At 45.7% G+C, this 13,732-nt stretch overlaps 1 protein-coding gene across 1 annotated transcript; it reads right to left on the bottom strand.

Annotated features, from left to right (window-relative positions):
- Positions 1–9,746: 9,746 nt before the first annotated feature.
- CISH (cytokine inducible SH2 containing protein) lies at positions 9,747–12,781 on the bottom strand. Its single transcript, XM_068251565.1, has 3 exons — positions 12,475–12,781; positions 11,926–12,179; positions 9,747–10,749 (listed from the first exon to the last, which is right to left on the bottom strand). The coding sequence occupies exons 1-3, from the start codon at positions 12,519–12,521 to the stop codon at positions 10,247–10,249; spliced, it is 804 nt and encodes a 267-aa protein (XP_068107666.1). The 5' UTR covers positions 12,522–12,781; the 3' UTR covers positions 9,747–10,246.
- Positions 12,782–13,732: the final 951 nt, after the last annotated feature.

The raw sequence follows: 13,732 nt of genomic DNA, 5'->3' as shown, positions 1-13,732 counted from the left end.
CATCAGAAGTACCCCCTGGGGTACGTGTACCACACGTTGAGAACCTCTGGTCTGGGGTATCCCCTTCCCCCTACCAATACTTGGAGCAAAAAAAGTTAATACAGAGGATGGCGCTACGAACAGGCAGAGCCGAGACTCGAACACCTGGTTGCCTTTGACACAGGCAACCAGTGTTCGAGTCTCGGCTCTGCCTGTTCGTAGCGCCATCCTCTGTATTAACTTTTTTTAACTGTCTAAGAATGGCTGAAGTTTACATTTTCCCATTAAAAATGAATGGCTGAAATTTGATTGGCCACTTTTCCTGGATTTGTACCCTCACCAAGTGACCAACTGTGCCAAGTGTGGGGACCCTGGCTTGATTACTGTGTGAATGGCAGCCTTTTCTATTTTTTCCATTGACATAAATTTGTGAAATCTGATTTGCTGTTTGTAGCTCCGCCCAGGTGTGCAGGGGGGGATGCGAGACCCCCAGAACATATCATCCCAGGTAGTAAGGGATCTGTATACCAAGTTTGGTTCAAACACGCACGCACGCACGCACACACACACACGTTTTCCTATTTTTTATTACTCATACAGTTATCATATTTGCTTTTGTAATAATATCTGTCTACAAATTACAAGTTTCCAAAGTCCACTGATTGTCACCTGGCTTTTTTAGTAACATTTGGGGAGGGTTGCATCCACCAGGCCCCTTGACTCTCTCCAGGCCCTAGGCAGCTACCTAGTATTGCCTTGTGGATGATCTGGCTCTGGTAAAAGTGAACTAGTAGTATAAAAAGGCTGCATAAGGACACAGAATGAGGTTATTTGGGAAGAAGAAAGGTTTAATTGAGCAGAGAATGAATGCATTAATTCTCCGAGAGAGGAAAGTAACACTTCTTAAAACATTCCTCTCGGATTATTGACGAAAAGCCTTCCGTAGATTTAAAGGGGTACTCTGCCCGGAGGTGAGCATGTCAGTGTTTGGCGGGTGCTGGAGAAGTAAATAAGCGTTTTGTTCTGCTTCTAGTGGTGAGATCTCTGCAGCCCTGAGTCCCCAGCTCTGCACCACCACCATTGCAAAGAGATTCCCTCAAGCCTGCTGGATAGTTACATTTTTATAAACGGTGTACAGCTTTACTTGAACATCATGGGGAATGCAGATGAGGAATGATTGACCAAATATGGCTATACCCCACTTTTTGCTGGATGAACCACAACTCTAAGCTTACAGAGTCATTGAGGGCATTTGCTAGAAGTGTGTGAAAAAAAGATACTCCTATTTCATTGACAAAAACAATTGTTTTTGTGGAAAACTCTTAGGGCTCGATTCACAAAGCGGTGCAAAGTGTTAGCACCATGGTGAAAAGGCCCTTATCACGCCTAAAGTCACTTTAGGCATGATAAGAAGAAACTCGCGCGAAGTTGCCGCGCGTACGCGCGTAAGTGCGCGCGCAACACCCGACGCTTCGCGCGAAGCTCCCATTAAGCCCTATGGGACTTTGCGCGCGCTCTTACGCGCGTACGCGCGAACGCGCTTACGCGCGGTAACTTCGCGCGAAGAGCAGGAAAAATCGGTGATAACTCAGTGGTGAAAAGGTCATCACGCCTAAAGTCTTTTAGGCGTGATAACTGGGTTATCACCGCTTTGTGAATCGAGGCCTTAAAGTGAACCTGAGGTGAGAGTTACATGGAGGCTGCCATATTTATTTCCTGTAATACCAGTTGCCTGGCTGTCCTGCTGATCCTCTGCCTTTAATGCATTTAGCCATAGACTCCGAACAAGCATGCAGCAGATCAGGTGTTTCTGACATTATTGTCAGATCTGCCAAGATTGGCTGCAGTAGTGTCTGAAGTACACCAGAAACATGCATACATGCAGCTAAATAGATCAGCAGGGCTGCCAGGGAACTGGTTTAAAATGGAAACAAATATGGCAGCCTCCATATCACTCTTACCTCAGGTTCACTTTAAAATTAATTGTGACCTGTCTCATTTGACTGACCAGATACTCGTTCATCAAACAATGTAATCTGTACATACACAGAAATAAGCGCTTCAGTTTGGTACATATGTGTGTTCTGAAATAATACATTTTACCTCCAGTTCTGGATAGTAAAGAAGAATTGAGAGGAATCTGAGATGTTTTTCTCAGTGGTCTGGATGTCATGGTCCGGGACAAGCATACAGCCGGGGTGACTGAACACCCGATCTGCGTACTTGTACTGGAAGTATCCAATATGGAGCTGCAGAGGATTAGCAGCTGATGTCATGGCTCCTTCCTAGTCCTCTCCATTCAGGTCTCCTTTAAACATTATGCTGGCACTGTTGTTATATAGACTGTGCTGGCACTGTTATTATATAGACTGTGCTGGCACTGCTGTTATATGGACTGTGCTGGCACTGTTATTGTATAGACTGTGCTGGCACTGCTATTGTGTAGACTGTGTTGGCACTTCTGTTATACGGACTGTGCTAGCACTGTTATTGTATAGACTGTGCTGGCACTGTTATTGTATAGACTGTGCTGGCACTGCTGTTATACAGACTGTGCTGGCACTGCTGTTATACAGACTGTGCTGGCACTGCTGTTATACAGACTGTGCTGGCACTGTTATTGTATAGACTGTGCTGGCACTGCTGTTATACGGACTGTGCTGGCACTGTTATTGTATAGACTGTGCTGGCACTGCTGGTATACGGACTGTACTGGCACTGTTATTGTATAGACTGTGCTGGCACTGTTATTGTATAGACAGTGCTGGCACTGCTGTTATACAGACTGTGCTGGCACTGCTGTTATACAGACTGTGCTGGCACTGTTATTGTATAGACTGTGCTGGCACTGCTGTTATACGGACTGTGCTGGCACTGCTGTTATACAGACTGTACTGGCACTGTTATTGTATAGACTGTGCTGGCACTGCTGTTATACAGACTGTGCTGGCACTGCTGTTATACAGACTGTGCTGGCACTGTTATTGTATAGACTGTGCTGGCACTGCTGTTATACGGACTGTGCTGGCACTGTTATTGTATAGACTGTGCTGGCACTGTTATTGTATAGACTGTACTGGCACTGCTGTTATACGGACTGTACTGGCACTGTTATTGTATAGACCAGTGTTTCCCAACCAGTGTGCCGCGGCATGTTGCCCGGTGTGCCGTACAGGTCTGGCCTCTCGCCAGACCTGTACCTACTTTAGGGTGCAGGAGGGGGGAAGTAGCGCTAGAAGGAGGGGCAGTGGAGGCAGCGGTGGGGAAGGGGGAAATATCCCCCCCCCTCCCTCACCTGGGACCCCTCCTTCTGCCTCTCTCCCCCTCCGTTTAGCGGTGGCAAGTGCGGCTCGGCGGCGGGGAGGCATACGGAGAATTACTCACCACTTCCGCGTTCCAAGCGCCGGCAACGTCAAGTCGTCACACATCTCCGCCTTCAATGCCGCCCACTGTTCTTCCTGATTAGCGGAAGCACAGTGGGCGGTATTGAAGGCGGAGATGTGTGACGACATGACGTTGCCGGCGCTTGGAACGCAGAAGTGGTGAGTAATTCTCCGTATGCCTTCCCGCCGCTGAGCCGCACTTGCCACCGCTAAACGGAGGGGGAGAGAGGCAGAAGGAGGGGTCCCAGGTGAGGGAGGGGGGGGGATATTTCCCCCCTCCCCACCGCTGCCTCCACTGCCCCTCCTTCTAGCGCTGCTTCCCCCCCTCCTGGGCATCTATACTGGGGGGAACTGTACTAGCTATACTGGGGGCAACTAAACTAGCTATACTGGGGGCAACGAAACTAGCTATACTGGGGGCAACGAAACTACCTACACTGGGGGCAACTAAACTAGCTATACTGGGGGCAACTATACTAGCTATACTGGGCACTATACTGGGCACTACCTACCTATACTGGGCACTATGCTAGCTATACTGGGCACTATGCTAGCTATACTGGGCACTATACTAGCTATACTGGGCACTTTACTGGCTATACTGGGGCACTACCTATCCATACTGGGACTATACTAGCTATACTGGGGCACTGTACTGGGGTAACTATACTAACCATACTGGGGCAACTAAACTCCCTATACTGGGGCAACTATGCTAGCTATGCAGCCGCCCCCCCCCCCCAATAGCACGGCACTGTCCACTAGGTCGCGCAAACACCCGCGCCGCCGCCCCCCCCCCCCCCCCCCGCCGCCGTTCCCCGGAGAAAAATATGGTCAGAAAGTGTTCCCCGGCCCGGAAAAGGTTGGGAACCACTGGTATAGACTGTGCTGGCACTGCTGTTATACAGACTGTGCTGGCACTGCTGTTATACGGACTGTGCTGGCACTGTTATTGTATAGACTGTGCTGGCACTGCTGTTATACGGACTGTGCTGGCACTGCTGTTATACAGACTGTGCTGGCACTGCTGTTATACGAACTGTGCTGGTACTGTTATTGTATAGACTGTGCTGGCACTGCTGTTATACGGACTGTGCTGGCACTGTTATTGTATAGACTGTGCTGGCACTGCTGTTATACGGACTGTACTGGCACTGTTATTGTATAGACTGTGCTGGCACTGCTGTTATACAGACTGTGCTGGCACTGTTATTGTATAGACTGTGCTGGCACTGCTGTAATACAGACTAAAGGTGGCCACTAACGGTCCAATTTCTAGTGAAAAATCATTCGAGCGATCAGGAATTCTGATCGGATTGGTTGTAAATAATCTCTGTTGATGGGCACAATGGATTATCAATGATTATAAAAACAGTTGTCTGAACCAAAATTTGGATTTTCTTGTTGGTTGTGATAAATAGAAAGCAAAGTTTGGTTCGTTGATGGTGCAGTGATAGATTTTACTTCCAATCAGAATTTCTGATCGCTCGAAAGATTTTTTGCTAGAAATTGGACCATTAGCGGCCACTTAGAGCTGGCACTGTTGCTATACACACTACGTTGGCACTGCTGTTATACAGACTATGCTGGCACTGTTGCTATACACACTATGCTGGCACTGATGCTATACAGACTATGCTGGCAGTGTTGTTATACAGACTATGCTGGCACTGATGTTATACACACTATGCTGGCACTGCTGTTATACAGACTATGCTGGCACTGTTGCTATACACACTATGCTGGCACTGCTGGTATACAGACTATGCTGGCACTGTTGTTATACAGACTATGCTGACACAGATGTTATACAGACTATGCTGACACAGATGTTATACAGACTATGCTGGCACAGATGTTATACAGACTATGCTGGCACTGTTGTTATACAGACTATGCTGGCACTGATGTTATACAGACTATGCTGGCACTGATGTTATACAGACTATGCTGGCACCGACGTTATACAGACTATGCTGGCACTGATGTTATACAGACTATGCTGGCACTGATGTTATACAGACTATGCTGACACAGATGTTATACAGACTATGCTGACACAGATGTTATACAGACTATGCTGACACAGATGTTATACAGACTATGCTGGCAGTGTTGTTATACAGACTATGCTGGCACTGTTGTTATACAGACTATGCTGGCACAGATGTTATACAGACTATGCTGGCACTGATGCTATACAGACTATGCTGGCACTGATGTTATACAGACTATGCTGGCACTGATGCTATACAGACTATGCTGGCACTGACGCTATACAGACTATGCTGGCACTGATGTTATACAGACTATGCTGGCACTGATGTTATACAGACTATGCTGGCACTGATGCTATACAGACTATGCTGGCACTGATGCTATACAGACTATGCTGGCACTGACGCTATACAGACTATGCTGGCACTGATGTTATACAGACTATGCTGGCACTGATGCTATACAGACTATGCTGGCACTGATGCTATACAGACTATGCTGGCACTGACGCTATACAGACTATGCTGGCACTGATGTTATACAGACTATGCTGGCACTGATGTTATACAGACTATGCTGGCACTGATGCTATACAGACTATGCTGGCAGTGTTGTTATACAGACTATGCTGGCACTGATGTTATACACACTATGCTGGCACTGCTGTTATACAGACTATGCTGGCACTGTTGCTATACACACTATGCTGGCACTGCTGGTATACAGACTATGCTGGCACTGTTGTTATACAGACTATGCTGACACAGATGTTATACAGACTATGCTGACACAGATGTTATACAGACTATGCTGGCACAGATGTTATACAGACTATGCTGGCACTGTTGTTATACAGACTATGCTGGCACTGATGTTATACAGACTATGCTGGCACTGATGTTATACAGACTATGCTGGCACCGACGTTATACAGACTATGCTGGCACTGATGTTATACAGACTATGCTGGCACTGATGTTATACAGACTATGCTGACACAGATGTTATACAGACTATGCTGACACAGATGTTATACAGACTATGCTGACACAGATGTTATACAGACTATGCTGGCAGTGTTGTTATACAGACTATGCTGGCACTGTTGTTATACAGACTATGCTGGCACAGATGTTATACAGACTATGCTGGCACTGATGCTATACAGACTATGCTGGCACTGATGTTATACAGACTATGCTGGCACTGATGCTATACAGACTATGCTGGCACTGACGCTATACAGACTATGCTGGCACTGATGTTATACAGACTATGCTGGCACTGATGTTATACAGACTATGCTGGCACTGATGCTATACAGACTATGCTGGCACTGATGCTATACAGACTATGCTGGCACTGACGCTATACAGACTATGCTGGCACTGATGTTATACAGACTATGCTGGCACTGATGCTATACAGACTATGCTGGCACTGATGCTATACAGACTATGCTGGCACTGACGCTATACAGACTATGCTGGCACTGATGTTATACAGACTATGCTGGCACTGATGTTATACAGACTATGCTGGCACTGATGCTATACAGACTATGCTGGCACTGACGCTATACAGACTATGCTGGCACTGATGTTATACAGACTATGCTGGCACTGATGCTATACAGACTATGCTGGCACTGACGCTATACAGACTATGCTGGCACTGATGTTATACAGACTATGCTGGCACTGATGTTATACAGACTATGCTGGCACCGACGTTATACAGACTATGCTGGCACTGATGTTATACAGACTATGCTGGCACTGATGTTATACAGACTATGCTGGCACTGATGCTATACAGACTATGCTGGCACTGACGCTATACAGACTATGCTGGCACTGATGTTATACAGACTATGCTGGCACTGATGTTATACAGACTATGCTGGCACCGACGTTATACAGACTATGCTGGCACCGACGTTATACAGACTATGCTGGCAGCGTTGTCATACAGATTATCCAGGCACAGTTGTTATACAGATGATGCTGTCACTCTTGTCATACAGATTATACTGACACTGATGTTATACAGCATACATTTGCACTTTTAAATAGCAGACTATAGACTGGTCAGTATGATGGTGCTTGTAATATCACTTCATGAATAGCTTTAGTTTACCTGTCCGGTAAATAATTTTGACAGATTTTTATCAAAAATCAATCACATTTATGATGGATCCCTGTGGCATGTTGTGCTATAGATTCCTGGCAGATTTGATCAGTGACAGAATATGCTGGAAAACGATGTGTGTATGGCCTGCAGAAGAGATTACTGAAGCCAAAAGATCACCTTGATAACCAGGGAGCTGCCACATTTAAAGCAAACCAAAGAGATGTTATCTGTAGATCTGATCCTAAACCTAAGTTGCCTGGAGATCCATATTTCTAGTTTAGGTTTTAAGTGTACCAGAGATGTTAGAAATAAGCTGCTGTTATACTTACCTGGTGCTTCACCCAGTCCCATGAGAGCCGTGGGCTTCATCGCTGTCCTCCTGGGTCATATTCTGGGAGAACTGGGGACCCGGCAGGCAGTGCACACAGATTTTCAATAGCTATAATGCTGACATTTATTCTGTGTGCAGTGATGATCAATGAGATGCAAAGATTTCCGAGTTTATGCACATTTTATGTAAATTTGCATGCAAAAAAATAAAAAAAAACCACACACCCACACACCTTTAAAATGGGCCAATCAATTTCAAGCTGCAGATCTTTGCATAAATATTTACATAAATCTGCATGAACTTGGAAATATTTGCATCTCATTGATCATCCCTAGTAGTAAACTAGCTTGATACAAACGCTCCCATTCACCAATGGGAGTGTTTGACGACGAGTCTCGGACGCTGGCGGTAAACCCCCGCCAAGCATCCGTGTGAACCGGCCCTTAAAGGATCACTATCACGAAAAATGATGTGTATACACCTATAAGATTTACATTTATCACAGAGTAAAATATACTTTCACTTTTAAGTAAGTAAGCTCTGACAGGTTTTGGACTAGTCCATCTCCTCATGGGAGATTCTCAGGAATCCCTTATATTCAGAAGCACCCCCAGGATGGCAGTGGCACAGTCCGAGTTCCTGAACATTGTACATACAAGGAGATGAGCTGTCTGGCATCTTTGTATAGATCCTTTCCATTAAGTGCTTTTGTAAAGAATAAAGGTAATACTGAGAATCCCTCATGAGGAGATGGACTAGTCCAAAACCTGTCATAACTGTTAGACAGCTACTGGAAGAATATAGGAAAAAAAGTAATTTCTAGCGCACCTTACTCTGAGAGAAATGTATGCCTCATTAGAATGCATTCACACGGATTTTAAAGTTTTACAATTTTTGAGATAGTGATCGTTTAATGTGCTTTCAGTAGAGCTGCCGCTGCTAGAGATAGAGCCCTGGTATATTAACTGTTACAATAAAAAAGAAGTAAATAAATATAAAGTGTAGCAGGGCAGGTTGTAAGCAGGATATATACTAAGAGGCATATTCACCTAAAATTGGTAAAATTGCCGTGTACTGATGTTGCGCAGTTAGCACAACTCGCGTTACCTAGGTAATGCGCATGTTGCCAGGGTAATACAGGTTACAATACCTACAATAACCCCCCCCCCCCTCCCACCCGGCAATATTCCCACCCCAGGCTCAGGTAAAGAAACATGCTGCTAGCAGTAATCCCGAGCCTGGGTTTGGGTTAACGCCGTGTGGGTTGCTGCAGAGCACATGTAAAGCGTATCTCCCTGGGATACGGACAATCTCCTCCATCACTCCCAATCTCACGGGTGGGATCGCCGTCTGTCACAACAGACAGCGATCTCACCATATAGAGTGCCCCCTGGAGGACAGGAGGAAGAAATGCAGCAGTGGATCTCAGGGAGGTGAGTTCTGTGCAGTGGCTATCTAACATACCTTTGGGTGTGATTAGTGCTGAATTTTAGGGTCTAAAAGCTGAAAAAAATGGACCATTTTAAACCCTAAAAAAAAAAAAAAAAAAAAAATCGGACCATCAAGGAGGTTAAAAAGAAACACAGTATTCAGATTTCTTTTCCTACAGACATTAACAGTCAGGTGCAGTCAGGTTAGATTCGATTCGGTGTAAAATTCTCCAACATTTTTTTTTAGCACTAATGTATTCCAGAAAGCCCTACAGAATATCAGAGCCTGACGGCAGCAACAGCTGGCCCCCTGTACGTTGAGCTAATCACACAGTTCTTGGAAGCATGCTATATTTAGAGAGACCCACAGGAGGATGGAAATCTCAACAGTGACCTCACGAGAAAAGATGTGATGTCACTGCTGGGGTCTGGAGCAGCAATGATGCCAACCATAGCACCCCCTCACAGTATGAAGTAACAAGACAACAAAAGTAATAACAAATCCTATTTATTGTCAGTCAGGGAACTGGTTGAACGTCAGTCTAGCAGCACTGTAACCCCTCCTTCCCACCCAAAACACCCCTCACGACCCCAGAGGTCCTTCTGCTGTGGGGGGCCGATTTACTTTTCATTCTATTTGATCTAAAAACCAAAAACATTGACAGTCCAGCTCTCTCTTCCCCCAATTCCCTGTGCAACAGATCCTGCTTTCCTAGAAAACAGACTATGGCAGTATATCATAGGTTATAAAAGTGGATACGAAAGTCCACCTCGATCACTATTATAGTGACCATATCGGTGAACCCAGAGCAGTCCCCATCGTGCCTGAGGAACGACGTAGTTTTTTGGGCAACTACAAGTCCTAGAAAAAAAAAGTTGGGTGTGGGTGGTACAATAAATATTATGACTATATACATTCTGGGACGTTCGCCCCGTGCAAAGGAAGTTTGCGTGAAAAAAGTTAATGTCCGGCCCTGACGGGAAAAAAAGAATCAGAGCTTGAACGGGTACCTCTGTAGGTACTCCACCATTCTACGTGGAAGAGGAAGTTCAGTTACTTCTTTCTCAGAGGCCATGCTCCGGTTTATCTGGAGGCGACAGAGGTGCTGCAAGCTTGGACTTTCTGAGCTCCGTTGTAAAGGCTGCAGTAGCTTGAGGTGCACGGCGGTCGGTTCCTTCAGAGACGTTGGAGCAGGTGGTGGCTCATTGGCAGGCTCCTTGGCGCTGTCCGAGCTGCAGGAGGACACGTAGTGTTGGACCAGGCTGACTACATCAGGAAAGGAAAGTATCCGTGGTTTGGACAGCCAGTTGGAGTCCAGACGGAAAAGACTGTCTGAATACTCTATTCGTACGTTGGTGGGTCCTCGGTTAGTCCGGACAGACAAGGTGAAAAGGTAGCTCGGGTGAGTGCTGTCCCGTACCAAGAAAAATCCTTCTGGCATCTTCTGTAGCTTTTGCTTGGCCTCGGTGGCTGTAATCGACCCCCAGTACCAACCTAGAGGGAGAACCAAATGTGACGCACTTAGAGAAACTTTCAGGAGACTTGTGAAACTATGTACAGTAATGTGATTCTTTACTCTAATCAGTTTTACACCACACAGTCAAGAAACCGAGTGCTTTGTGTTGTATGCCTATTGTCAGGATGAAAATATAGGTAAAAAAAAACAAAACAAACCAAAATAAAAAACAAAACAAAAAAATCAAAACCAATACCTAAAAATCAAAAATGTTCTCAGGATCGTTAAATTTGCCTATCAAGCTACAGTATCGTTACTGCCAAAAGGCAAAGTGTGCATTCAGCAGATTTACTACCCCCAAAAAAATTCACGGTGCTTTTTACAAAATGACCTCTCTACAACATCGGATTCAGCCATTTCAGAGTTAAAGTGGGTAAACTAAGTCATGGGCACTCGCAACGGTAGTTAATTTTCCAGCTGTCACTGTTGTTGACAGTAAAGCAAGATCAATCTACATGCAGTTTTATTTCTTTTTATTTTTTTCTTTGTTTCATGGGTGTAAGGAAAAAAAATAGTCCTTGGTTCAATCACCAGCAAAACAACAAAACAAACAAAAAGTACAGCGATTTCAAGCATTTAAAATAGGTTTTCCCAAAAGACTCAGGAATGCTGAGAACACATTTACAGGAGATTAAATTCTGGTTCTCGGTGGCAGCTAGTTAATTGTAAGTAACAATGGCAACGCCCTGCTCGTAATATTCAAAAACTTTTCCTTAAACTTTCTATGCGTTGCAGTGAAGATACGCATATTTCCTTTCATTATTATAAATACGGCTGTCATCAAAGGGAGATGACACGCTTGGATCTTTCTGTGCGTTCTGCGTTTAATTGGGCTTCTGTTTGTTCCAGGAAAACAGTCAGCGTCATTTCCATGGAAGAGAATAATGACTTCTCAGTATTTTGGCAGAGACTACAACGTCATTGTTGCTAATCACACATCCCTTTTCTTCTCATGCCACGTGTCTATGCTAAGAAAAAAAAAACCTAATATTAATCTAGGTGGAGACAATCCTAATACAGATACGTCACATTTTTATTCTCGGTATCAATATCCTTATATCTGTATTATTTTACTTTTTTTTCCTTCCATGTTGAGCATACAGGCCAAAACTTGCAGGTTCATAAACAGATGTCACAGCGTCCGGACCACTTACCTGACTCTCGTAAGTAGCAAAAAGTTTGGGCGATACACAGCAGGTCCTCTTCTGGGTCCCGCACACGGTTTTGGGCTGGCGGGGGATTAGCCTGGGTGTCCGGCGTCCGAGGGGGCAGCTCTGGCGAGTTTAGTGGCTGTCCCGGGCAAGATGGTGGGTTCAGGGGGTGCATGACTTGGTCGGCCACAAATCCTGGGACACCCACGCGTGCGGAAGGTCGACAACCCCTCTGCTCCCCCAGCAGGCTCTGTGGACTGAACATATAGAAGAGGGGGTGTTATATTGAGAATGCAGGTGACGTCACAAGTGCCATAGAAGAGACAGAGAGCACAGACAGGCAGACAATCAGCCAACCACATTAGACACAGCAGCCATCGAGAAATTTATCGAAAACATCACAACAAGCGTTCCTTTATAGCAATCGTACACAAGTTTCACAAACACACATAACAACACGATCCATAAGCACTGCGAAAAATCCCCAAACCACCACCCAAGCTCATCGATTTCCGATTTATTCTCGAATGTCTGATAGGTGACGTGTCTTACCCTCTCACACAAAGAATCATATCCGTCCAGGAGAGGCGAAATGGCATAAATCTCCTAAAGAAACAATTCCCAGTCCGCAGTGTGAGGAGAAGCAGAATCTCAATTCCAGGAAATTGTGCTGCAGGTGGACAAGCTGTGTAGGTGATGATAGAGAATGGACAATCCTGTGTCACCGACCTCCTCTCAGCATGGCAGTGTCGTCTATGACTCTACAGCGCTCTGCATCTATATATAGCAGCCCTGGGTGTGTGTCAGTATGCTGCCCTAGTCTTAAGAGCACAACTAGGCTCATATATTTCCAAGAACTTTCCAGGAAAACTGGGCTGAGCCATGCAAATCCACCAATGGCAGGGGGCAGGAGGAGGCGAGGCCTGCTGGCTGGGCTCAGCCCAGGGAGGAGCCATCTTGTCTTGCCTGTCCTCAGATGCCAGGATGACTGCAGCAGCTGTGAGCCTGCAGCCTGGGAAGGGAAGCAGCCTGCAGGCGGTTCTGGGCACAAATGGCTGCTCGGTGACTCTGCCTCTGCTTGTTTAAAAGGCAGTTCACATTCAGAAAAAGCACTGCATGACCTCAGAGTGTTCCTGTGTTCACTCCTAAGCTTAGGGACACAGACATTACACGGCTTTGTGTTAAGACACCTGGAAAGGCACAGACTGTGCTTCTATGCACCCGTCCATGTGTTTCCAAGCCTTTATTGTTATTTTACTAACATTTTCAGACATGTAAATTGTGTGTTTTAACGCCTGTAAATGCTATAGATGGAAAAGAAAATTCCTACGGCCCCCGTTCACACTCGTTCACAACCTAGTGGTTGCGATCACAATTTTGCATTGTGCTAGTCTGAAATTTTTTTGTGATTGCGATTAGCGATTCTCATTCCAGTAAATGAGAATCACGACACAATCGCCAGAAAAAATGCTGCATGTAGCGCGTTTGCGATTGGCGATAATCGCAAATGCGCAGCAATTGCTGCAGTGAGAATAATCCCACAGGATTACATGAGCAGCGCTTCTGCAGTAGCGCTTTGCTGATCGCCAGTGATCAGCGAATTGTGGGCGCAATGCGCTCGAGTGTGAATGGGCCCTGCATGCTACATTCAGTGCGGTGGTATAACGGCCACTTTGTATCGTCGCCGCACTGCAATGCACCACCTATGCGGTGTTCACAGTGCGGCGTGTGCCATGCGGTATAATGGTGTGCTGCATGGTAATGCACAGCATGCAGTGCGTAACTGCAAAACACAGGTTTTAACAGTGAC

Source organism: Hyperolius riggenbachi, chromosome 9, assembly GCF_040937935.1.
Source record: "Hyperolius riggenbachi isolate aHypRig1 chromosome 9, aHypRig1.pri, whole genome shotgun sequence".
Lineage (NCBI taxonomy): Eukaryota > Metazoa > Chordata > Amphibia > Anura > Hyperoliidae > Hyperolius > Hyperolius riggenbachi.
Note: the sequence above shows the minus strand (reverse complement) of the source record. Positions and strands in the feature narration are given on the sequence as shown.